Source organism: Lineus longissimus, chromosome 11 (genome assembly GCF_910592395.1).
Source record: "Lineus longissimus chromosome 11, tnLinLong1.2, whole genome shotgun sequence".
NCBI lineage: Eukaryota > Metazoa > Nemertea > Pilidiophora > Heteronemertea > Lineidae > Lineus > Lineus longissimus.
This window is the reverse complement of record NC_088318.1, coordinates 17306833-17334041: the sequence shown is the minus strand read 5'-3', so window position 1 is coordinate 17334041 and position 27209 is coordinate 17306833. Positions and strand designations below refer to the sequence as shown.

The 27209-nt window shown below is 41.0% G+C and overlaps 1 protein-coding gene across 9 annotated transcripts; it reads left to right on the top strand.

The window, feature by feature from the left end:
• The first annotated feature begins 429 nt into the window (after positions 1 to 429).
• LOC135496391 (F-actin-uncapping protein LRRC16A-like) lies at positions 430 to 25969 on the top strand. Of its 9 annotated transcripts, none has more exons than XM_064785713.1 (39): positions 430 to 613; positions 1460 to 1557; positions 1785 to 1835; positions 3515 to 3574; positions 3738 to 3886; positions 4186 to 4354; positions 4515 to 4588; positions 4794 to 4869; positions 5145 to 5233; positions 5432 to 5526; positions 5797 to 5987; positions 6173 to 6250; positions 6597 to 6784; positions 7020 to 7171; positions 7759 to 7858; positions 10558 to 10620; positions 12101 to 12155; positions 12294 to 12397; positions 12534 to 12671; positions 12854 to 12938; positions 13340 to 13438; positions 13616 to 13744; positions 13939 to 14055; positions 14166 to 14344; positions 14565 to 14652; positions 14954 to 15067; positions 15316 to 15339; positions 15921 to 15990; positions 16222 to 16299; positions 17340 to 17387; positions 17627 to 17891; positions 18392 to 18499; positions 18985 to 19130; positions 19268 to 19398; positions 19539 to 19692; positions 20005 to 20109; positions 20924 to 21109; positions 21558 to 21757; positions 22249 to 25969. In XM_064785713.1, exons 1-39 carry the CDS (start codon positions 583 to 585, stop codon positions 22444 to 22446), a joined length of 4485 nt encoding a protein of 1494 aa, XP_064641783.1. In that variant the 5' UTR covers positions 430 to 582; the 3' UTR covers positions 22447 to 25969. The 9 variants fall into 9 exon arrangements, with proteins under 9 accessions (XP_064641783.1, XP_064641784.1, XP_064641786.1 ...); XM_064785714.1 differs by lacking the exon at positions 10558 to 10620 and adding an exon at positions 9466 to 9516; XM_064785716.1 differs by lacking the exon at positions 10558 to 10620 and adding an exon at positions 9007 to 9045.
• Positions 25970 to 27209: the final 1240 nt, after the last annotated feature.

Below are 27209 nucleotides of genomic sequence, written 5' to 3'. Positions count from 1 at the left end.
ATGTCTTAGCCTTCACTAACATTTTAGCAACCATTTGCCAACACTTTGGGATGTTTGATTAGTACCAACTCTAGGCATATAAGATAGGTAAGAATGATAGAATTGCCAACAAAGAGCATTTTTGTCAAGAACCATAGAGTTATTCTGTTTGCCAAATAGTTTTCAGAGAGTGACATCTACTGTACCTTTGAGTAAAGTGCTTTGCCCAAGGGCATCAACACAAGTTCTCAGCATTGTGATTGATGTAATAGTATCAAAATGGTTGGTGCTTAGAAAAAAGAAAAGCTAATAGCTGATAGGGAGATTATTGTATATGGTAATTTGGGCTATTTATCAAGAAATCAATATTTGCGAGAAAAAATATATTTGGTCTGCAACCGATTTTTGGGGCGCCCCCTTTTCGGGGACCTGGGAATGACGTCATTTATCAACATGGCGAAATTTGGTGACACTCCCTCGTTCATTTCCGCATTTGGAGCGTGAATCTAAATGCTGTTTTCGACATAAAAACAAAAGGAAATAACAAAATTGGCATCATCGGATTATCTTTGTTTATCTGAGTTTGTGACTGAGCTGAGTAAAATGGAAATCAACATTCCAAAGGATGTGTTGGGTGGGTATTTTGGTTGTTGACTTTCTGAATCTTTGCCTCAATCAGTCAATGCTTCGCAGGCCTATTTCCTGGTAGGCTATAGGCTATAGGCATGATAGGCCTACATTGTAAACATTACATTGGCGTGTGTTAGTCAATGTACTGTTGTGCATCTGTCATTTGAGTACAAGCAGTGCTTCGAGGAAATGACTGATGACAGTTGATAGCCTCCTTTTCATGTCATGATGTGAGCTTTAGGGTTAAAATTTACAATCAATCCCCGATCGGAAATGATGTAGTTTTAAGATCGCATTCAACTACTGAACTAGGCCTATAAATGCATTCCCCACAATGGCAATAAAGCCTTATATGGACATGTGTAGATGTCACTAGGCCCTACTTGGATTTGACCATGACAATCAACATTACCCACAAGCTCCCCCTCGGGGCGGAATCTAAATGAAATGTACACCATTTTGAAACTGACTTTGTATGGACTTATGGCCCGCATGCCCTGAACGCCAGGCAACATCAACAAAGAGATCTCATTTGCAGGCCGATATTGATGATGGCTTAATTCAGATCATACCAACCTGTGCTACATTTCAGCATAGGCCCCTGAATGCTAATTAGCGGGATTATTCCTAGCTAATCCCATTGTTTAGCCCGATAATCCCGCTAATTAGCATTCAGGGGCCTATGATTTCAGTTACCTTCCTCCTCCAGGTTGTTCACGCTTGTTGGCAATGTTGATTGTTATAAAGTATTGAGAGGGCCGAGGGTAGGATGCTGTCGTACATGGCCCATGATATAAGTTGGCGTCATCATTGTTTCCTTTGGACAATCTGGCCCTTTCATTGTTTTCAGAGGCGGTCAACAACGTTCTCGACAATCGCATCAAGTATCCTATCAAGCGGTTGGTGCGCATGGACACCAAGCAGGATAAGATTGAGCACAAAGTTGCGGTAAGTGGAAGAGAAGCCCACCAACTCGTTTTTCGCTGCAAAAGAAGGAGGGTTAAAATTTGCTCATTGAAACGAAAAGTTGCAATACTGAATCAGTTGGCCTCAATGTTATTATGACGGTGATGACCCACATGAACTGTACTAAGAGAGTGTTACAGTGCTGGAGTAGTAATAAGTCATGTGCCAATGTTATAGCTGTGGTAATTGTTGATGTATTCATTTTTCAGGTTTTTTCCAACAGCCGCATATTTATCCTGGCTGCCAGGTCACCATCCAAGGTATGTTTTTGGCTGTTTGTTTATTGTTCACATTTAGTAATGATTTGCTTCTATAATATAACATGAATCAATAGAGTGGTTTCATGTGAGTTCATCACTGCCATGATGGAGGGACATACAAAAGAAAGCAAGCCTGAATGACCATTGCATTTGATTCAGTTTTAAAGACAGGCAGGACAATTCTATCATCATACTTGATGGTACAAATGTCTCCTCTAGTTCTGGGTACAACTTCCCTAACCACTCTGAATTCTTTGCAATGAAACTTCAAATAAAAGCTACATTCATCCCATGGTTCTAAGGCCTGGTTCTTCCATCTGCTCCATTCACCTATTTGATCATCACATTCCACCCATACCATGAATAGTATCACTTACAATCTCAAAGTGTTCTCTATCAGTCATATTTTTGTTGATGCATATTCTTTTTTCTTTCCATGCCATTCAGAGTGAGTCATTCTCTGCCCTAGAATGTGTCTTGTGCATCTTGCAGCAGTAACTACTCACCTGGTGGCAAAGGATATCTTGTGCTCAATCGGAGAAACTCATCGGAAAATGTGGATGTGGATGTGTAGTCATTCATTGGCCTATACAATTCTTACTTTGATTTACATGCTGATGCACCATACAGTATATGAAGAGGTTCCCAGTGAAAAAAGGAATTCATAATGTCAGCTTCTGGTCTTTACTGCTGTAGTAAAAAGAACACTTTGACGTTGTAATCTCAATGTGCTAAGGTTAAAGGCATGCATGGGTCATCAAAGGCATCATATGCCCCAGGGTCATTTAGGTGCTCCTTCCCTTGTATGTGTATTTATGTATCAAAGGAAACCAGGTGTATGACCATTGGCAGAATCACCAAATAAGTCATCCATGTTCACTGTTCACTAACATTATAAAAATGCTGCAACCTTTCTTTGAAGAAAACACAATGTATATGACATTCAAACCTATCTTTCCCACATCAAAAGTATTTATTTTTGGTCTTCTGCCCTCTGAGTCAAACTGTGAAACGTTTGAGAACACTATTATAGCATACTCAAATCTTGTTGGACAAGGAAAAATGTGGGCTAATAATGTGACCTGATAACTCTTGTTTGTGCTTTGTCGTGTCACAAGATACTTCCTTGTTTTCAATGAGTTTAGTGGAAAACTTTAGAGGGTATTCAAAGCTTCACCGATTCAAAACAGTTAATGGTTTTGCACAAATGATAAGTCATTTCTATTCCAAGTGGCACCCTGGTCTCAACTTCCTGGATTGGAATTATCATGTATAGCAGGCTGATCATCCGATCACTTTCAAATCATATGGCCTATGGGTGTTTCTGTGAACATGGTGAAAATAATGATCACGTTTAAGGCATAAAGGTATATCATTGATTTGAAAGGGAAGCTTGTTCAAAGATAGTTCATGAATCAGCCGGCCTGTGGGCTGTACACGTTGGTTTGGTGTTCTGTAAGTCGTGTCAGCTTGTACAAAGGAGGGAGTTATCAAAGGATGGTTTCTTTTAAATACGTAGTTCAAAATGTGGTTCCACCAACGTGATTGATGATACTCCATCATGTCCATGTTAAAATAGATTTGCTGATTGCTACTGGTTTGGATGAAAGGGTCGAGAAATCGACCATCATTGATTTATATAAATGTTCCTCATGTTTTGTTAACGGTTATCTTTTCAGGTCGAGCAGAGTGTCCATTTCTTCAGTATCCGGGGATTAGAAAGCAAGAAACCAAATCAGGTAGATAAACCTTAATGTGGACATATTTGTGTTACAGAGCGGACAGTCAGAACATATAACATTGACCGTTTCAGATAGTAGTGATGTCAGTAACTTTGACAGTTCTTAAAACCTAAAACTAAACATATCGATTAATTCTGATTGAAATTTTTCGCTTATTCAGCTTGTGATCTCCTTGGATGATGATGGCAGGTCAAACGAAACGAAGAATCTTTATTTCCGCACGATGGAAGGAGAAACAGACGAGGTCAACACCATGGTAGCCCACGTCGCTGTCTCCCTCAAACAAGTCTTCCCGGGAGTAGCCATAGAGTAGGTACAATGACAGAATGGCTTGGGTTGTACTCTGTGCAATCTTTAAAATGGCGGCAAAACTTTTTCATCACAACATGCGGAACAAAACTTCATTTAAAACAGCAAATATTGCTCAAAGTATTTCGATGTAAGAAAGCTGATCTGACTGGTAGCACTGTAAGATATGTGCACTCAAAATGGCCAAGTTCCATTTCCTCCAAAATGTGAGAAGCAGGTAGTTGCTTCTTGTCATAATGCAGAGTTTCTTGGACTCTACGTCTGCTCACTAACTCATACTGTGGTTTCATCGTTTGTAGGAGATTAATCAAGACGATAGATGTTGCCCCTGCCAGCCGACTTGATGCTATGTACACCTCCTTGAAGGAGCTTGAGTTGAAGGATATCGGACCATGTGGGGGCTTCACTTCCATGTATAACTTCATGTGTGACTACCATAGCCTCATGCAACGAGAGGAGGTCACATGGGTAAGGGTCCTTTATTCTGAAACATCTCAACGTAAATGATGCATTTGGATTTCATTTAATGATTCAACCTGAAAGTCTTCTTACGTCTAGGTAGGTTTCAGTTAGACACTGTGGATACCCACAGATACCACAGTTACATTCTCGATGTTCTTCCTTGCAGGATGTTGATACCATCTACCTCTCCAATGGGACCAAGGAGCTTTCACTTGGTGACTTTGACCACTTAGACAATAAGTAAGTTGATTCTTGTTGATTGGAACATACCTCAAGGAGGTAATGAGAAAAGCTGCACCTTCCTTGATGATGATTGATGTGGAGAGACCAGAACTACTCATGAGGTAGCTGAGTGATTACCAATATCAGAAAGGTTTGAATCACTCCAAGCAGAATTGCAGCACTTGCAGCTTTAAACTTCAATTGTCTTTTTCTCGTCTTTAAGGGACTTGACGCCGATAATCTCCTCCCTGCGACACAATCCGTGGTTCACCGTCATAAACTCAAGTGGCACCAAGTTGGTAAGTCTTCAGGGGTTGTCTCAGGATGTGATCTGTCCCTAGCTTGGATGCCAGAAAAGTCAATTTCAGCATGGTCCGGGGGGATGTGATTTGTAAAGACGTTGCTCTCACAAGCTTTCGTCTTCTGCTAAACCTTGGTCACGTAATCTTGTCCGTGGTTTTTGGTGTCATCTGGAGATGGCGCTTTCCATCAAGACAAAGGATTATACAAGTTATAAACTACCGAAATTGTCATTGTTGTTGTTGAAACTAAATAACCTTACCTTTTCCTCCAGATCACAGACAATATGAACGAGTTGATAAAAGTCATGAAGAAGAATAAGGTGATAGAGGAGTTGCATCTTGCCAGTGTTGGCGTCAAATTGTAAGTTATACACTTATACTTTCAGTGTGGCACAAACTTTGCACAATTCATCTTAACAGCCAATCCTGACGTGCCTCATTTCCTGGTGTCAGCATAAATTAGCTTGTAAACGGAGTCTGATAGTATGATAGTTGTCCTCTTTCATAACCATCGGTTGACGTGTCTCCTAAATCCTTATGTATTTCATTTTGCTTGCAGTGAATTTGCCAACCGATTGTCCACAGCCTTGCTATCAAACTCAGGTAGTCCTCTCCACACGCTGGATATCTCAGGCAATCAAATTGAAGACAGAGGTACGACAGATTCTGATTTTCCATATAGAGTGGAACCACCCTCAGTGGACACCTCTCTATGAAGGACTTGGTCCCAAATTGGTTGTTTCCATTCAATTTGACCTCTGTAATCAGGACACCTCTCAATTAAGGACAACACTTCTCAGTTCTGAGGTTGTCCTTGATAGAGAGGTCCTGCTGTTTTCAGAGGAGTCCATCAGACAAGGGTGGTCTCTTTTTGTTGCATCAGTTGACCAGGAATGAAGCATGTGCCTTTGTCTTCTTTTTCAGGTATCATTCACCTTGCCAGTCCCCTCGGAAAACTCAGTAAAGGAATCGTGAAACTAAACCTCGCCCGATGCAACCTCACCCCCAAGGGTATCAATCGACTCGCCGAGAGCCTTGGCTCGAACAAGTTCACATCGAGTACGCTAACGACACTCTGTCTAGCTGGAAACTCACTGAGGGGCGATGATATAACTGTAAGTAATCAGAAGTTTCTCAAAATGATGGGCTCATCTTTAACTGATGTGACTTGTTGGACTTCAGCAGCTGCTCTGGCATACTCACCAGAGCGAAAGCAGAGAGAACAACTGCTTTGTTGCATATAGTGTCTTATCTATTGCTATTATTTGTGTGATTTAATTAGTTTCTCTTTTGTTTTCAGAGTTTCTGTAACTTCCTTGCTCAACCTAATGCCATTGTCAACTTAGACCTATCAGATACGGAATGTGCTCTAGATATTGTAAGTGGCTCTTTAACCTGTGCTGCACGCTCTGTAAGTGGCGTCTACTGTAGATATAACGGTGGTTCCTCTTTGAGATAGTCAAGCATCAGCTCTAAGGCACAACCATATATCCTGTCGGAATTCATAGGCAGTCAGAGAGTACCTCAGTCATTGTTACTGCCTCATTCGTGTGGACCCAAACAATTGGGCAGGCATATTGTCGGGGCCAGTTTTAAGACGACACTTAATTTGAGTGGCATGATAGAGAACATGACTCGCCTCTTATATAGTTCCATGTCAATCTTAGTACAGAAAATCTGAAATTTGCCAGTAGTTTTATGGTACCATGTTTTTGTCTTTTCAGCTATGCGGTGCTTTGATACGCGGATGTACACAGAGTTTGAGTGATGTCAATCTCTCTGGTAACGTCTTCACAAACAAGAAGGTCAAGGACATCTGCGTGCCGCCATCTTGGAAACAATTCTTTGCAGCTGCCATGTCACTCGAAAAAGTCAATCTGTCCAACTGTAAACTACCTGCTGAGGCATTGAAGTAAGTTTAAGTCCGGGAGTTAGTGTGCTTTACGGCTTGGCCTGCCTCATCATAACCTCCAAGACTGAGAAAGACACGGTTTGAGGATCCGGACATCCTGGACCGAGCCTGACTTGGTTCTTTGCTGTCACCAAAGATTAAGATCATCGATTTTCATGAGAGTGCGTCAAGAGGATTTCAAAACTATTCACTTACAGTGTTTTGTAAGAATTTGACACTTGTCTCTACTTTTCAGAGCCCTAATCACCGGCATTGGTACCAACAGGAATATACAAGAGTTGGACTTGGACATCAGCAGTAACGAGTTCAGGTCAGCCGGGGCGCACATCATTCAGGGCAACATTGCGGAGATAACGAATATTGCATCGCTAGATATTAGTGACAACGGTAAGAATGATGGTTTTAAACCCTGTGCAGGTGCTGGTTCAAACTGCCAAGGGATTGAATCTAAATGCAGTGCTAGATTTTGGCCTAATTCCTGTTGTCATCTGTGTGACCTTGATGTGATAGAAAGCAGAACTTGTTATGTCAGCCAACAGCGCCAACACAGTGAAATATGAGCCTTCAACGGCCTCAGCGATTCCATGTAGTCTGGGAGCCAAATGTCTATTTTTACCTTAACCTTGCAATGTTGTATTAAGTTTTTTTTTCGGTTGATTTTGGTAGCCCAGGACCTATATTTTCAGAAACTGCTTGATGACCTGTTGTCACCCTTGAGCAATTTGAGATATTCAAGATGGCGTCCAAGATGGCCGCCATTATATATGAATGACCATAGCTAGCGAATGTCGAATATCCAGTTGGCAACAGTGTGTATGTACATTGTAGGACCAATGTCTTAACTTACTGTGTATCTCTAGTCAAGTCTGTTTGGTTATAAAAGCTTTTCAGAGATGGCCATGTCATTGAACCATCCCGGTGTATCGCTTTAATAGGCCTACTGATGATATTTCTATTTCAATTCTCTCCTCCAGGCTTTGATGTTGAGCTGATTGGGATAGTGAGCTGGATATCAAAAAATAAATCCATCAAGAAGCTGTCCATAGGAAAGAATTTCTCTAATATTCGAGCGAGGTGAGTAAAAACGTTGAGTTTGATAGTAATAATGAATGTTGGCTGCAGTTATCAGGACTTGATCCTGAGGTTTGCTTGGTCTGTCCTTGAGCACTTAAAAATGACTGTCATGAGATAAGTCTCTACAGAGACACTCTCGGCTATGGAGATATGTCTCCACAGAGACACTCTCGGCTATGGAGATAAGTCTCCACAGAGGCACTCTTGCTTATCAATATTCTGTTCATTCATTGCTTTTCTTTGGCTTAAAACGTGAGAACAAAGTATAGTCCTGACTGGTTTTCAAACCGGTCATTCTTTTTATTATCTTGTATTTGTCAGTTTATCAATATCATATAGCTGACTATATCTGATTTAAAAACAGGTTAAAGCCTAACTTCTTTTGGTTGCACAAAGACAAACCCAAAGGAGATATGCTGTCCAAAAAGTAAGGCAATAGATTTGTTCAGCATGGTCCTGTGTGTGTTATTTCCTAGACAAGAGTTATGCATCTAGACCAAGGGTTAACATTGGCAGTATTCTGGCCTGCTCATGAAAATGAGCACATGATGATAACATGAAGTATTTAACCTTTAAAAGTTTTTGCAGACTAACAGATTCTATTTGCTTCAAGTTTTTCGTGTTGATTTTTTGTCTGTTTTAAAAGGGTCAAGGGGTTTGTTCGACATGTGTACCATACGGATTTGATATTTTAGGAATTAGTAGCCAGCGTTTTCATAACAAACATTATCCCCTGTGATCAAGCTCTTTAAGGAGTTGCACTTATGCCTTCTGAAATGGAGTTAAGACTCCATCAAAATACCCAATGTTGTAGGCACTGACTGCATGCTCACCTTGAGTTGACTTTGTCAGCAAGAGTTGACCTTCAGCCTTCAAAGTTTGCCAACATCTTTGACTGACCTCTGGACTAATTATCATTTTGTTGAGAGTGGCAAGGACTAACTGGTTTTCAAGTCTTGGCAACATACAGAAGCATGTACGTTTTGTGAAAGGCTTCACTAATAGAATAAAGCTTGTAGTTCATTGGCTAATCCTGGCTCATCTGAATGTTATCCAATGTTTATATCAGTTTGACCAAAGCTTATGAAAGGATTTTAATATTTGGTGTGAAATAATTCCCTCTTTTAATCAGGTATATCCACTTTCAGGTCGTCCAGTTTTATTAAATCATCGGCTTCAACTGAAGAGTCAGTACAACATCTCACCTGAACATATAATCCCATCAGTGACCAAGCCAGAATTCAGAAGTGAAAACATTCATTTAAACTTGGGGCAAATACAAAGCCAGCTACTGATGCTTGCTGTATGTATATCTGAAAGATTGAAAGATCGAGACTACCTTTCGTTAAACAATGTTTAATCTTCCCAAAACATGTCTTCTTATGAGACAAAAAGTTCAGTAGACCGGAAAAAAATGCTCTGGCTAGGTCACTGGAATGCGTCATCCATAGCTTCATTCCTAATGTACATTTTGCTCCACGTAGGTTCTTCATTCTGAGCCCAATCCAGCCTAAAACTATTTAGATTTCATCTAGACATTTTTCTGCCCCGGCAACCCTCTACCTGAGATTGGCTAGTGTCCTTGACCTCTGATCTATTCCTTTCAGGTACAGCATTGTGTCTTATAAAAATATAACAGGTGACAATTCAACTCAAAGGTCGGTTCATACTCCGTGCATCCCCAAAAATAAAAACCTGCTTGCTGCCTCTTGATCTACTCTATCAAAAATGACATCTTGTTTCTATATTTTTAAGGGTCAGTCGGGTTTTGGCCAGGATTTTAGGTACACGCATTTAGGCACTTTTTTGGAGGCAAAAAATAGACTTTCTAAAATTTTCATTTTAAAACTTATATGCCTTTTCCAGCTGATTTTCATTGCAAAGGTCAACTAGAATTCACACTTCTAAGTGTAAATGCATGAATATCATCTTGTACTCAACTACCTGGCCAGGCTGCCTGATCTGAACGTTAGTAGATCTCATAGAAGCAGCTTTATGATGTTGACATGCTTACGTCATTGGTGGCGTTGGTTGCTCTTTAAGTATCTCTAGTGGTCTTGAATGGCTCTCATGGGCCATGACATTGGCTTTATGGTACTGCCGAGCCCCTCACCAAACCAAAACAATGGTAGACCTGGTATTGATAACCAAACAAATTGTCTTGGTCAGATGCCTGTTGGCGACAGAAAATTTCTCCCCATGTTCGTTTCTTCCTCCATGGATCTTTTCTCTGCTCATTTCTCCTCTGACATTCTAGTTTTCCGTTCAGTGCATGTGATGCCATTGCCAAGACCACTCCCCAGCTGCCAGTACCTGATCAAAATGATCGAAAGCTTTTGGTCCTCCGATCCTCATTCTCACAACCCTGTGGTCTCAGTTATGCTTTCTTGCGAGTTGGGCAAGGTGGAAGGTGTGCATGAAAAATTGGTTGATATAGACTGTGGGCCGATTCCGAAATGCTGTCTTTCGTGTCAACAGTTTGGGGGCGGTGTGAAAATGCTCCAATCTTTTTGTTATCGGTTCTGAAATGTGTATTTTCTTCATTATATGAGATGACTTCTTCTAACAGTTCTTTTTCAGGAAGTGCAGTTGGTTGCAATAATGACAAATTTCAGGTCTAAATACCGAAAGTACTGATGGGTTGCCAAGGATGTGCTGAACTAAAAAGCCTCTTTTCAACACATTTTCACTAATTTCAGGAGTTCTGTTCAAGCCCAGGCAAAAAAAGTGATAAAACGAGAGGAGATCTTGTTGAACAGACAGTAGGGACGATTCTCTCTGAACTTGCTGAACATAACAATCATAACATGAAAAAACTGATGCCAAGAATACTTAACATGTTTAACAATGCTATTTGCCCAAGTTTTTTTGTCAACAGTATGTCCTCTGTGAGGTGTCCTTCCTAAGGTGTTGCGAAGTCATTCACTGCATGTTCGGACATCTCTTGGGGAAAAAGTCAACATTTCAGACTTGATCTCTGATTGACTCTTCAGTCTCTGTCTGTATTCTTGGTGTCGTGGTTTAACACGAAACTAACATTTACGTGTGTTGTATTATCCTTGGGTTCATAGGGACAGTCAGCTTCTGAAAAACACGGTTCAAAGTTACAGTGGAGTTGGGTTAATTTCTCTGTAACATCTCTGTTGAACATTGCACCGAATGGCAGTGCATTACTGTACAATTCACCTCTTCAGGTACTGGTCACTTGGCCCTGTGAAGCTCACTGTCGGTTCATGACGTCCCATGCATAACTATAACATCACTGACTTTTGCCAATAGATACATCAACCTTTCCCTGCTGGCACTGAAATAAGGTGTACTTGTGGCATAATGTTGCAGTGATCAATGAAGTGTTCTACCTCATAGTTTATGTACATGTACACTGTCCTCATTATAAGTGTTGATGGTAGAAGCACAAATCATTGTCCTTGTCAGTGTTCTCACCTTGACCTAATTCATTCAGTAATGAAATGTCAACATGATCAAATTACAGTGCTTAAATTTTGGATGGAGTATATCCAGTGTACTATTTCTCTACTCAGTGCTGCACATGTAGGTCGCTGGTAGTGAGCACTTCAATTTTGTTTCTACGCCAGATAGAACTGTCCTAGTCTTGCTATTTGAGTTAAGAATGTAGGTCTGATTAGTTTGAAATAGTGTAGATATTCATATCTGCATACAATTAATGCTTAGACTGATCAGTTTCAGAAATTTATTTCAGATATCATCGGCCATATGAGTTCAGCACTTTCTTCAATAATTATTGTTATCTGACTGAGAAAACCTTGACTGTTCATATGCCTCTTAATGGTCGGCCAACAGGCTCTCTCCAATTCATGAACATAGAAAATCTTGACACAGTTTGGTTATTTTTGGGGGAAAGGATTGTAAAAGAACAAAGGTCATCAGAATGAAATTCATCAGAACCGCATGTGTTAAGATCACCCTTCGGACTGACCAGGACATCTTTGTTTAGCTGGGGCCAAATATGTCAACCACAACTACATAAAGGACATTCCTTCTCAGATTGAAGAATTGGAAGTCACTTTATACTTGGGAGTGTGATAGAACCAATGTCTGTTCCCTTGATAGAGAGGATGTCCTTGATAGAGAGGATTTCCATAATAGAGAGGGCGTCCTTAATAGAGTGGTGTCTTCTCAGAGAGGTTCCACTGTAACAGCCATTATAGCGGTAATTGATTAACCCTTGACTGTATCTGATGCTGTGTTTTTACCTTTCAGACACGTGTCTCAGGTGCTAGAAAGTGTGGTGCAAATGATTCAAGAGGATGACTCGGTAAGTCGATCCTGCATCGAGTATCTAGCATACTTGTTGAACCAGCAATTCCTTCGGTGATGTCAGTTGAGTTTTTGGGCCTGTGACTGAGGAAGGAATGGTTTTTCACGTAATAAGCAGTTTGTTTCCTTTTTCCAGCCAATTCAAACGCTGTCATTAGCTGGTTCTAAGCTGAAGAACGATATTGCCCTCCTCATCAATGCCATGGGAAGTAACACGAGCCTCACCAAGATTGATATAAGGTAAGTTGGGTCACAAGCTCTGGGTAGAAGTTACTTAGACTTCAGATCTACTAGGCCTTGGCTTCTTTCGGTTGGAACACCATCCATGGGTGACTGCAGTTATTGAGTTCTTGACTGTTTCTTTTCTTGTTTTCAGCGGAAACAACATGGGCGACTACGGTGCGAGGATGTTAGCCAAGGCGCTCCAGATCAACACTAAACTGCAGACCATATACTGGGATCAGAACAACACCACTGCCCAGGGCTTCCATGATGTTGCAAATGCACTTAAAAAGTAAGTCTGCAGATTTTCATTTCTATGCCAGAGAGGACTTTGTAAAGTTGGGCTGTCACCTCAGGGGTTCCAAGTTTGATTCCCTGTAGGTCTCTGTATACTATTAGTGATAGAGAGAGCCACTCTCTTTGACAGTGTAGATTTCCTCTTATATATCTGTATATCTATGTTCTCTTTTCCAGTAACTACACATTGAAGTACATGCCCACTCCAGTCTGTGACGCTTCCAAGTGCACCAATGAACGGGCACAGGCGGCTTTAGAAAAGGTACGTTGAAAGTGAGAGTCTATTGAGTCAGAGGTTCAACTTTATCATGAAATCTAGATCTAGACATCAAATATCCAGAAATGGACCAGAAGAGACGAAAACCAATAGTTTCTCTTCTGGTTCCTTCCAATGCATTGATGTACAGCAATGTACAGTCAGACTCAAGGCATCCTGTGCTGTACATTGATGTATACCAATGCATGTGGTGGAACCAGAAAACAAGGTTCACAAAAGTTTCTCTTCTGGTTCCTTCAAATGCATTGATAGAGTCTTTGTTTGGCTAAGCACAAGATGCGAGGAAGTATGGTTTGACCTCTCAACAGATGTTGTGGAAGTAGAAGTCAAGTTACTTCCCGATAGGAAACCTTGATTCAAGAGAAAACCTTTGATTCTCTTTCCAGATTGAGTCCTTGCTGCACAGAAACCACAGCCCAAGGAAATTCAACAGTGATAAGTCTTTTAGACTACAACATGGCTTCCTCATCAGCTCAAGCCTACAGGTAAGCTGCCTGTGCCTTGAAAGGTTCCACATTCCATGCATTTCCTTAACCTAGTCAAGAACCTGTTGAAAAAATTGCCCTCCCTTGCCACATTGGCATTCAATAACATCATCGGATATTTAGTCTTTTTTCTTTACTGCCACTGTGATTCATTCTTCATCAAAATCTTCTCTTCAGATGGTTGATCGCTTGGTGCTACAGATCCAGGAGACTATCGCCGCACTCAGCAAGGATCCGAACACGCAGACGGCTGCCAAGGTGGAGAGGGCAAAACAGATCATAAAAGATGCAGAGAATTCAAAACATGTAAGGCATACGGTGTCCTTGCCCTTCAGCAAGTACATCTAGTTGGCCAAAAGAAAATTTAAGTGTTGCTCAGAGGCTATTTGCTGCTCTCTGAAGCTACTATGTCAGATACTTTTGAGGGAGGTAGTGTGCCTTGGCTGTAAATGTTGTGAAGTTTTTCTTGTTATTTTTATGCATTTCCATCTTATTTGCAGTTACTGCTGAAGCTACAAGAAGTTGCACTCTTGTCTGAGGAGAAGGGCAGCATGCTGGACACGACACTCGCAACCATGACAGATGATCTCAAGAAAGTTTTAGAAGACCAACTGGAGGTAAGTCAAGATTGTCAGAGAGTGTCCTAAATTATTCATCTCTTCTAAATCTCGAATGAGTTCTAAATTTTCGCTGTATTTATCATTAACTTCTGAATATTTTGTTTCAGCGAAATCTAACAGACATGTTGAAATCCGCTGAAGAACAATGTCCAACTGTGATGGAAGCTGATGAAGAGTCGAAAGAAGAGATCATGATGGCCTGCAACGAGAAGTCTGCCCTGCCCAAGAACTACGTGAAGGGCTTGATTATACACCAGGTTGGCACTGATATGTTCAATAAAATGAGGTGAGTGTCTGAGCCAATTGGTGACTGACTCAAGTTTAAGTGTCGAGTGAAGCAGTTATTTCCTGATGGCTGCAGTCTACCCAAAAACTAGACTTAATCAATGATGGTTTTGAAATAAGATTAACGCGCCACTCGTCTGCTCTCAGGTTCATTGTAACCAAGGTGTTTTAGAATTTGCAACCCGTCACCTGAAGATGTAAGCTCATTCTGTTTTTTCCAGTGAAATCAACCTGAATGTAGCGGCGTACATGTCTGACCGAATCACTGATACGGTGCTAGAACAGCTGACGGCATGCCATAGGAGCTTAGTAAGTGTTGTCTCTCTGGCGGGCCGGGTGGGGTATTGGATCACACAAACGCAAAAGATGATGGTATCGAGACTTAATCTGGATGGGCGACATCAGGGGGTGGATTGGAGGAAAGGTTCGGAACCCGATCCACCTTGATGGTTTACAAAACCGGCACTGTGCCGCATACAATAGTCAGCAGTGCAGGGTCACCCCAACCACTGACTGGCTTCAGGACCTGATAAACCAAGTTCTGAAATGTCAGCCCAGATCAAATTGGAATTAACCGTTCTCTTACTATTTCAAAATGATGTCGTTACAGGTTGATTGTTTGAATTCGATGATCAGCAGTCAACCAGACGTCAAGGTGGACGAGTCTGATAATAATGAGGAGATTATCAAAGACAAAGATGCGGAGATCACTGGCGAGGGAGATGTAAGTATGGCCGAAAGATGATGATGAGCTGCATGGAACAAACTCTGTGGCAGAGTTAGGAACTAAGCCGTGACATGCTGACCAATGTAGATTCTCTTTATGCACCAAACAACTTTATACAGGGAGAAGGTATTGGACACATTGGATAGACAAAGTCTCGAAGAGCTCACGGATATTATCAAACTTTCCATCATAGAAATGGCAATAGAAATATGTTTTATTTCTTTGGTTTGCATTATGTGTTGTAGCTTCTGCGCCTAGTTTTGAAAGCTGTGAGTACCTCATTATAGTTTTGTCACTCTAGTTTGATTTTCACTTGTTTCTCAAGCAAATAACCCGAGTGTAACCTTAACAAAACCTCACTGTGTTAACCTATTTACAAGTTCTTGATGTAACTAACTTAGTCTAACAATGTTAAAAGTGTATCTTACTTCATGAGCACTGTTTAAAAATCTCTCGTTGGAGATGAGAAGAGAAAACAAAAGACTTGTAACCAACAGTCCGTCTTAAGTTTTGTCAAATCGACTTGATTAACCCTTCCTAATGTGAGTCCTAACTTTTGTGCTAACCCTAACCATGGCTCACCGGTCCCAGCTGAATGACATCAACAGAATGAAGTTAAGTAATGCTTTACTAGCAGCCCCTCCCTCCTATCAAAGGTGGCTTGGGCGTTTGCTTGTGTTCAGCTGCCTACAACAGAAGTGACCACCACGCCCAACAGTTCGCTGCTTGATCAGGAAAGTCTTGATGTTCTGTGAGTGGAACTCTTGAGTTACCCTTAAAATCCACCAAGAAAACCCATGTCCAAAACAAGAAGCTCGCATTTCAATCTCCTTCTCATTGTTTCTTTCAGTCTTCTTCGAAATACAGCGAGAAGAGGAAAAGTTATCTCAGCCGTCGCGTGCGGCCACAGTCGTTTGTAGGTAGGTAGACAAAAATACTGTGCCGTCTGCTTTCAACAACGATTCATCATTTTAATACTTTACAGTGCGGTAGAGGACGAGCTCCATTAATTGGGCAAAAGAAACCCCTAGTGTTCTCTAGACACACCAAATTTCCGTTCATGTTATAAACTTACGACTTACATGTACAACTCACAAAAATATCTTTATGCTTCGTATTTCTGATTCTCTCCGACGGCATTTGATTTCTAGATCCTCAGTTTGGCGACACCGATAACGACTCGCATGCAGTCGAAAAACATGTGCATGAAGTGGTAAAGGAAGATAAAGGTATTTCACTCAAATGTTGGCATCATGCTAATAGAGTGGCCCCGCTTTCGTTCCAATAGTGGTGTTGGTGTTGTTAACTTCTTTAGTCGGCCATCCTGCATTGATTGATTTGCTAGTGTTGTAAAATAAGTTTTCATTGTTTAAAAACCTGATATAGTCTTGCAAGAACTTTTCAAATCGAAGGTTATTTGGTTGAGGCAAATTATAATTTAGGGTGACCTCAGGCTTCTGACCTGTGTCTCGGGACCAAATATTGTTGTTTGGAATACTTGTGATCACCAATTTCTTTTGCTAGTGCAACTTACCGATATACTTGCTATAATTTCACCTGTAGTATTGCTGTCAATAGGAGCTTCTAGTCCCACTTAGTTCTTGTTTACCCAGGGGTTTTAAAACAAGCTTAGGGGACTTCCTGTCTTGTAGTAGTGTGGAGTGTTGTTAGAAGTAGTACTTTTTGTTCAGTTAGGTACCCACCCCCCCCCCCTCCACTGGGAAAACCTTGTCTTGCTGCTAACTGCTGACTAACTAGTTGATCATCCTCTTCATAACATACTCACCACTTCAACAGTCTTCCTGCCATTGGCATTGCCTTTGATGCTATCCTGCTGAATATGGGAAAAATCCTACAATTCTGTTGTACAGGAATCTTGTTCCTTTGCGTTGTCAACGATATAGTTCCCATGTATATTATCATTGAATATTGTAATGTGCATGTCTGTGTTGTTTTGAAAAGCTAACTCAAGAAATTGTCCATATCGTAAATCTCAAACTCATCTATTGTATGTGGAAATCAGTACACCTAATGTGTAAAAAGTTAGAAAAATTGCGCTGTGTAAGGGTTGGTTGTTCAACTACAAGTGGTCAGGTGGCCTAGAGGATTATCCAGATTTACAATGAAAGCTCTGTTAGCATTCCTTCATCATCTCTTTGTTTATTGAACCCTTCACACATTGAGATTGTATATTTCAAGCTCAACTGAGAAGGACGTATAGCATTTTCATTGCTTTTCTCACCTCACTGCTATTGTTGTGATTTTGCAGCTCGCAAGAAGCCAATAGTCAAGGTCAAGCAGCATGATGAAGCTGACGGTAGGTGAACAGACAGAGGCTTTGTAACCAAAAACATCTCCCTTCTCTGTTTACTGGTATTCAGTGCATAATCATTTCATTGTCGTCCTGAAATTTATGGTATTCAGTTCTCCAGCTACATTCACGCTTGCCATTGATACTGATATTGCTCTAATTACTATTGTGATTGAGGTCACTGGACTGATGTGACTAATGTGAAATTTTTCGCCATTATCAAACTCGACCGTAATTTGTTGCAGGAGAAAGAGCAGACGTCGTACTTGACTTGCCGGCCTTATCTTCCCATCAGCCAAGCCTCGGTGCTTCAACCGTAACAAAGGGTCGCCCACGGGCAACTCGGACAGTACGCCCGTCGACCCGACCTCCACGTCCGACCCCGAGTAACGATGAAGACAGAGTGGATGAAGGAATGGACGCGTTCTTTGAATCGACAAAAGTTGACAGGGAATTCGTTCAGTTACCGAATAAACCTGAGGAAGACAAACCGGAAAAAACAAAGTTTGAGTAAGTGTTAATTGAAATAAGGCTTGCTTCATTTGAAGTATTTTCTATATTATTCTATATTTGTGCACATACTGTTTGAGGTTAAGGTTGTTTAGATATCCCTTCCCGTCTAAACGGTAGTGATCTGTCTCCCCCCCCCCCATCTACTGGCTGTTGATGGACTGTAAATTTCAAATCATGTAAAGAGGAGCCAAGTATCTGACTTCGTTTGGAGTGTGCCTGTGTTGAATAGAGTTTGAAAGGTTACTTTGTTTCAAAGGAAGGATAATTCCTTTTGAAATACATGTAGGATAGAATGTTTGTGACTGACTTCTACCCTTTTTGGTGTGACGGGTCACATTTGGTATAGGGTGAAAATAACTTTTTTAGGAGTATGTTCTTCGATCTGCTTCCTATACCCTGCTGTCCCTGGGAGTGGTTATGATATTCCTTGCACTAACGTGGGTTGCTTGCTATCTTCCTTCTGATTCCCTCCTACCATTTGCTTCGTTACCTTCCAGGGAAGTCAAACCAGCAAAAAAAACTGGAAAAACGAACTTTTTTCACAAAAGTAAAGAACCTAAAGAGGAGTTATCGCCACCGGAAAAGACGGAAACGAAGGAGAAAAGGTAACGAATCATTCCAGGTTGAAAAGGATTGATAAAGTAATCACCTTTTACCAGGATTGAGAATATGACCTTGGTGATGAGGTGTTGGTTACTCCCTTTGACTATTTTATACTCGTCTTGTACATAAACTGGTGTTAGTTGCTTTATTTTTGTGTTGGTGGTGGTTTGATGTGGAGTTGTTAAGAATGAGAGGATTTTAGCCTGACCAGCGGTCTTGTCAACGCAACAGGAGTGCAACGGCAAGGCTGACAATGGGAAGGAGGAGGCTCAGTGGATCAGCCAGTGCCCCTGGCGTGGATCAACCTAGTTCTACCCATGAGCTTGTGAAAACGAAAGGATGGGTTCAAAATCTTGGTTGAGCTATCAAGTCATAAGAGCATCCATAAAATTGTGGTTCTCAAATGCCTGTGCTTTTCGAGAAGTTGTGGTTCTCAAACGCCTGTGCTTTTCAAGAGGTTCATATTGGTATTTGTTGTCCCTTCCAGCCCCGCCAAAGCTGGTGGTTTTAGCCTCGGCGGACTAATTGGAAGGAAGAGGTCGAATAAGGAGGTGACCAAGTCGGCCTCTCCAGCTAAAGATGTCACAAAGAAGGAGGAAGCCGTGGCTGAAGTCAGTGAGAAGCCAGACGAAGGTAGGAAGTGTTCTTTAATCGGACCAAAAACAAGCATTTTTGATAAGAAATTTGCAAGAAAGATCAGTTTTAAGTGCTTAGTTTTCACATGAAAAATGTTTCATCCATGACTATAGACGGTAGACTTATTTTTCCAGAAGAGGCAAAAGAACCTGAACGGAAACCTGTGTCTGTTCCTAAGATGGCCTTGCCAGGGATGGGCAAGGGGCTGGGAGGTGGAAACCTCATGGCTGAGATGGCCAGGAAACGTGAAGAAAGGGAGAAGAGGGTAAGTGTCGGAAAGAATTTAGTGAGGAAACACGCGACTGAGTATATTGGTTCACTGATAGCACTAGAGCTCATTGTTCAGTCATGCTCATTTGAAGTCTCCTTGTGAGCGAATTTATTGAATTTTTTTCTTTCATGTAGGAAGCAAAGTTGGAAACTAGTGGTGCTAACAGTGGCAATGGTAAAAATAGCCAGGAAATGAAGCCCAGACCTGTGGCAGCATTACGTTCTAAGGATATGGCAGACGGGGAAAAACCTGTGCCAAAGCCACGGCCTAACAGCAAGAGGGTCTCAGGTAGGGAACTTGAAGTAATGTTCTCTCTGTATTCTTGACAATGGAACTGACTTTGTGTCGTAATACAGGATGGCGTAAAGTCCAAACCTGGCGTGCATTCGCATGGCATGAAAGGTTCTTCGCGCCAGGAGTTGTGTGTGCTATCTAAGAGCTGAAACAAAATTGGGAAAATGTCAAACACTTTTAGAAAAAATGGTTGATAATAAAACAGAAAATAAACAAACAATCTGATGTAAAAATCCGCTCACTCCTTTAAAAGAAAAAGAAATCTGAAAAAAATTTACATCCATGTATACTTAAAACTACTTACAGATGGGATTGATGGAAAACCAGCAATTACAAAAGACAAACCCGCCCTTCTTCCACCAAAACCAGCCGCTAGGGCCAAGAAGCCCAGCCCCGCAAAGGAGATCCCAGGTATGACATTCAGCGTGTTTGGTGGACATATTCTGCAAGAAATGCATGGGGAAAAGGGTTGTGGGGGTCGGAGAATCCTAGAATTTGCTTGAAATAAGGAGTTGGGCTTGCATCTATCCAACTAGAATCAGTTTGACTCTATCCATCAGAATCGGTTATCGGCCTGTTCTGTCAGTTTGGCCTGAGGAAATTCCACCTCCAACCTGGGTTAGGGTACCACTGCTCGATGAATGCTGAGATATAGCTCATAAAATCTGTTGTAATTAATGTTGTAGAAAGTCTAGTAAATCATGCTTTGCTTTCGTCGGAAGTAATATCTTGCATCAATAGTGGAATGTCTAAGAGCGATTGCGTACTGAAGCTACTGTGCTTCCAGTTGTCAAGGCGCTTCCTGTGTAACTACTTTGGCTTTTTGGACCTGAGGTCAAGATTTACTTTGCCTTTTATGTTCTGCATTGACAACCTAAGGACTGTTTCACACACCGCGAAACTGCTGCTGTTTGAACTTTAAATGCAGTAAGAGCAACTGCTGCAGTTTTTACCAAAAGCGCTGTAGTGAAATATGTCCTTAACCAAACAAAATTTGTTTTTACTGGACATTTTGAGTTCGATATTTTAGTGACATGAAAGGCGAGGTTTACATTTTAACCATCCTTTAAAGACCATCTAGCAAGTACGAAACACACAGGTTTTCTTGGTGTGATTGTCAACAACCAATGCCAAAATCCTGGAAATCACACTTTTCACTTTCTTGCTGCATGGTCACCCGTGTCAATTTCCACCATCTACACCCTGCTAATTCCGTCCTAACCAGGTGAAAAGGTTGAATTACGCCAGTCATCCGAAGGAGGTGAGGAACCTAAACGCTTGTCAATAAAGGATCGCATTGCCAATCTAAGTAAAGCACCCGAGCATGAATCCCATAACGAGCCCTCAGACTCAGTGCCGAAATCACGCTCTCTTCCACGAGGGATTCAACCAAACTTTGCAGCAATGATAGGTTGGTTTTTCGAAACTCACAAATTTTTCAGGATCGGCTTTTTTTCGTTTCATTTTCAATATTGTCTTTCCTGATGTTGTTATCTCTACTCTTAATCTGTCCATGCAAGGTGGTGTGACTTTTATCACATGTGATCATGATCGTAGGTAGCAGCGACAAAAATGGCATGTTGTTGCTTTGTGAGTAAGCTTACCATTCGCCTTGCTTTCAGTTATCGTTTGCTGTTATCAAAAACAAATGCCTTCGTAACATTTCATGCTTAAGTTGGAAGCACTGCTTAGATTGTCTCATAACAACTGCTTGTCAAAAGCATCATAACCTGTTGCTTAAACTTCTTAGTAATGAATTATTGAAGAGTGAAATAAGTTTCCTTCTGTACGATTATGGGTGTGCGATCCGCCTCTTCGTTGAGGAAAATCATGATTAAATTGGTCTTCATCAATTTTAGGAGAACGACCCCTATCAATGTATGCCAAGCCTGCAGGGGACAGCTCCGTAATCACCAAAAAAAGTCGGGACTCTGCATCGCCAGATGAAGAATTAGACGGAGATGAAGAATTAGACCGAGATGAGAAGGAGGAAAGGGTTTCGAGTACAGGTAGCCATGACAGTGGGGAAGCTGAGATGAAACATGAAATTGATATCCAGGTAAGAGAAGGGGATACTTCTCTGTGAATACTCCCAAACACAGCCTTGCCCTTTACACACCGGTCTCTTTCTCGTACCGCCCAGAGACTAGAATAATTTTAAGGCCGGGTCCATTTGGCAAGCGGCTCGCCGAACAGGCATCTTTTTTTGTCCTGTTTGGAGAGCCGCTTGCCAAACAGCACTAAAAAGCCACCCTGTTCGGCCAGCCGGGCTTGCCAAACAGGTAAAAAATCTACCCTGTTTGGCGAGCTGGAGACTTTACTTTAATATTAATGAGTTCGGTTCTCCTTTCAGGACAAGAAAAAGTCGCTGTTTGGTAAGCCGGGCTTGCCAAGTAGTCACTTCCTATCTTTAAACACAAATACTTGGAAAGTCGTGCAGTACCTCTGTATTTATAAATACCTCTTTGCCTACTGTGATAGCTTGTCCTCTTTACTTTGAAAACAAATTATGGTGAAATGTGGATCCTAAATACATTTATTGTATTTCAGGTCAAGCAAGAGGTCACGGCTATTGTCACTGAAAAAGAAAATGTCATGAAAGACTCTGAGGATTCAGAGGAAGATGACATTGAAAATAATAACGAAAGGGCGGAAGATAAGTTGAAACCTGAAGAAGAGAAACCCAGCGCTCCGACCCACAAGGTGGACTTATTTGATGAAAATGAGGATGATGCCACTCCTGTGTGATTGTAGACGCAGCAGAATCGAAAAGTCATCCTGGAGACTTGATGAGGTTTTGATAACCCACATGTATGATGTGATAAACAGTGATAATGTTAAAAAAATAAGGTTTGGTCGTATGTTACAGTGATTCGGAGGCCAGGCTCTAAATTGTTGGTTATGGAGCCCCCTTCTCCCCAATTCCTTGGGGTCAAAGTCATTTTTCAAGCACATGTGCTGCTGTATGGTAGTGCTTTGACAACCAAATTTTCATAATCTGCCAAAATGAAAATTGTAATTTATTGATATTTCTGAAGCAATGTGCTTATCATTCTTGTTCATATCACTTGAGCAAATGTTTCTATTGTAATTCTGTCTATGCATTCATGATATGACTAACGACAATTTTTGTACTCTCCGAAACTATTGTTTATATTAACCTTGGGTGGTTCTTGCTGTACCGACAGAAAATCCATAATTTGTGAATTCCAAATTTGCATACTTCAGTGAACTGCTTCTACAAAACGACATTTTCTCAGATAAATCTGGTTTATTATTCCATGTTTTGATATGTTGAGGAAAAGCTCATTACTATTTGCCATATGAATTCCGCTTTACACATTTTCGAGGAGGCTCTTTGATAACACTATACTCTATTGGGACCAACCTATTATTCCAAGGTATGTTTTAAACCAGCAAATTGCAGATGTTAAAAAGTTGGAAAGATCAATATTTAGCTAAATCATGTAAACGATCTTTCATTTTGGACAAGTTTTGTATTGTGCATGTAGTTTGCTTCTCCAAACCTGAAAGCTAAAGACAATAGTAGGTTGTCGACCAAATCCAAAAAGCTGTATTTAAGTGCAATGGTTGATATACTTTACTCAATTAAGCATAAGCATAGAGTATAGCATCAGTGAAGTACTCCAAATCTCCTCTATAAGACCAACTGCATGAAACCTTAGAAATAGGCATCTTTAATGGTATGTAGCCTTTGATTTCTGAAAGTTTCATGAACTGTATTTGTACTTGATCAATTCTTACTGCTTTCAATACTTATTTTATTAGTGCTTTTTAGCTCACCTCTTAGCAGAGGTGAGCTTATCCCATACCGTGGCGTCCGTCGTCCGTCGTCGTCGTCGTCGTCGTCGTCGTCGTCGTCGTCGTCCGTCGTCCGTTAGCAGGGCACGTTTCGTAACTGTTAGAGCTATTGAGTTGAAACTTGGTACACATGTACCCTTATGTAATGACACCTTGGAGACCAAGTTTCGGTCTGATTCGTTTCATGGTTTGGCCACCAGGGGGCCAAACGTTAAAAGTGAAAATATGCAATATCTCCCTTAATAGTAGTCGGGAAATTTTGAAAAAAATATGGTAGGTACTTCTAGCAAAGGTGCATCATATATCCTCCGGGTTTTTGATTTGCCCTCCTTTTCAAGGTCACAGAGGTCAAATGGTGTAAATTGGCCGTTAGGATGTAACGATGGCACGTTTCTAAACTGCAATGACTATTGATACCAAATTTGGTACACATTTACCCCTTAGTCAGGTGATCTCAGGGACCGAAGTTTGGTCCAATATGATTCACCACTTGACCACCAGGGGGCAAAATCCAAAAACCTTAAAAATGTGATTATTCCTTAACTTCTTGCCCGATTGCCACCAATTTGATATCATGGGTACATCTAACCACCATACAGTATATGTCACACAGGTTTTTAATTTGACCTTCTTGTCAAGGTCACAGAGGTCGAATGGCGTAAATTCGCCGTCGGGCCGTAACTATGGCACGTTTCTTAACTGCAATGACTATTGATCACAAATTAAGTACACATGTACCCCTTGGTCAGGTGATCTCAGGTACCGAAGTTTGGTGCGATCTGATTTGCCGTTTGGCCTCCAGGGAGGGGGCCAAATCCTAAATTCTTCAAAATGCCATTATTCCTAGTAATGACTTGCCCGATTGGCACCAATTTTATATCATAGGTACATCTAATTCTAACAACCATTCAATGTGTCACCCGGGTCTTCTTTGATTTGACCTACTTTTCAAGGTCACAGAGGTCGAATGTACTGTAAATTGGCCATTTTGGGGAAATTGTAATTGCTTGGACCTACATCAAACCTAACACTACATGACACAATACCATGCTCTTTATCCATCTTTCCTTCACATGAGGTGAGCACAATGGCCCTGGCCATTTCATTAAGACTTGGACAGTTGATCCTATAGAGAGGATCTTAGAGTAATGTCATGCTATTTGAAAATATGAATAATGGATAAATGCTTCGGAAATTTCTATGATATTTGTACAGCTATATACTAAAAGAGGGAGTTCGACCATATTGTATATTGGACATGAACATGTTCTGAAGACTTCTACATAAAGTGTATATAGTATTATTAAAGGGGAATATTTTCAGTATATTACTTATTTACTAATTGTACATGTAGTCTTATACATGAAACATAAGAAGCCACGGTGGTGTAGTGGCTTGGATATCTGACTAGCTGTCAAGATGTCCATGGTTCGATCAGGGAGGGGGGCCATCAGCTGCTGAATGGTAAAGTTATTACTTGCCATGATATTTTGAGAAGGGTAGGTAATTCGGATGTGGTGGGCAATTGAATGGCTGTAAAAGTTATGGATGTCCTATCATGGGAACGATGTGCTGACCTGTGTCAGGAATGCTGCATGGAGAAGATCATTGTATGGTTAAGTGCATACAGAGGACAAGGGCTAGTAGCAGACACTTCAGGACGAATCGATACAAAAATCGAATACAAAAACTGAATCAAAATGGATAAAGTGACTTTTCACCCACCGAATTATGATTATTAGTAAATTGTTATTGCTTTCAAAGATTATTGTTACAGGCTCTTTGAATTTGTTGAGAAATTTTGTAAGTTATTATGTGCAGATTGTGTTAGATTTTGCAAAGGTTACACACTGTGAGGACGCTATTAAGCTGGTTTCAGTGTGTCTGTTTTACACAGGCCTATTACATGTAATGTAGGCACCCTTCAACTGGCTTAATAGCGTGTACACAGTATTTATAGCGGGATGTACATCATGTAGAACTATCAGGAGACTGCTTACTTACTTGAATAGCCCCTTTATTATTGTAAATTTGTAAAGTTTCTGGGACAATATATGAATTGTTATCAAATCATCAGGTTGCACCTGTAAGCTAGCTGATTAACAAGAGATGTAGAAAATTGTAACAAAAAAGTTATGTTATGTCAATGTTTTGGCCCCCTTGCTCCTACCTATAACCCCCCCCCCCCCCTTCAGGTTAAAGCCAAATGTCTCTGATGAAACACAGAGGCCTATGCTTTGCTTAAGTTTAAAAAAATGCATCAAAATTATGAGTAGTGATTGACTGATGGTCAGATTTAAGTTTTTAATGATATTGACCCTAATGGAGAAAGCTGTTCATCTATTTTTACCATAATTGCTTGTATTGCTGAGTAAATTATGTCTACATGAAAATGTATGAATATATATATTCTATATCAGGTTAAAATGAAACAAAATAAATATTGCAAATATACAACTCGTTTTGTTCCCTTTCTTTGTTGTGCAAAATGGTGATAAATCACAAAATAGAAACAAAAAGTTATGACTGCCTAAAGATAGGATATTTATGATCACCACATCCCTGGCACTTTCAGCATTGACCTGAACTGAAACTTAGACCTGAAACTCCACTTCTGATAAGGCGGATGGAGCCCTGCACTGCCCAAGGCTACAGGTTCCCCAACACTTGGGTCACCTGGTTGTTTCATGTTGGCTAAGAACATCATGATCACGTTGATTCCTCGCCCACCAAAGCAAGACCAAAGAGCGAGGGTATTCAATAACACGCCCTGATGAAGAAGCTATGTAATGACATGTGGTAAAACAGTTCCATAGAGCCCAATCGAATGAACAGTCCGGTTACTGAACTGCATGCACAAACCCAGAGCGTCCCTTGCGGCAATAGTAAGAAATTCAAACGATCGACAGGTCCTTCGCTTGGAATACGGCCTGAAACATGATACACCTCCAGTGCTTCGATGCGCTTGATTTCACAAACCAGCAAGCCGTGGGACGATGCGGACCTTCGCAGAGAATTCTGGAAGGAAAAAAATAAAAAGGCACTGTCATCGGGACTCGAACTCGAGACCCTCTGGTTTTATTTGCCAACACTCCTATCCTCAAGGCCACTGGGCTGCTTGAAATGCCTGTCGTTTTATACGCCATTATAGAATGTGCGAACATTTGTGTGTAATCTTTGTTCAACATCTTTGAGCGGCTTCCAGTGGGCAACTTTTGGAAGAGTTATTTTTTCTTTGCTGTGCGTGATTATGTATGCGGAGTCTACGTTTTCTCTTGGCAATGTTCACCTTTGTCTTGGTATCTTCTTCTATTACATGTACTTGAGAACATTTCTGGTTCATCTCTCAAAAATAAAGCATAATCGCCATTCATATAAGATATATTTGCTGGCAGTAGTTCACAAGAAAGCCCCCCTAGCTCGGACGGGAGCGTTCGTATTCTCAGCCCGAGTTCCCGGGTTCGAATCCCTGGAGAAGATTTTGATTTTTTTTCTCTTCCATAATTCTCCGAGACTGTCCGCATCGACCTGTGGCTTGCTGGTTTGTGAAATCAAGCGCATCGAAGCATTTGAGGTCTGTCATGTTTCGGGCCGTATTCAGAAGGACCCGAGACACGATGGAAGAAAGGGAACTCTGTGTAAACCGTTTCCGATAGCCCTCATAGAGAATTGGCAGCTGCTCTATGATA

What these genes read in the sequence shown, in the direction of transcription:
- LOC135496391 (XM_064785713.1), top strand. Translation starts at nt 583, where the DNA reads ATGGAAATCAACATTCCAAAGGATGTGTTGG. An exon ending in GCTAGATATTAGTGACAACG is followed by an intron (nt 7,172 to 7,758) that starts GTAAGAATGATG and finishes TCTCTCCTCCAG; the next exon opens with GCTTTGATGTTGAGCTGATT. An exon ending in GTGAAGAAAGGGAGAAGAGG is followed by an intron (nt 19,399 to 19,538) that starts GTAAGTGTCGGA and finishes TCTTTCATGTAG; the next exon opens with GAAGCAAAGTTGGAAACTAG.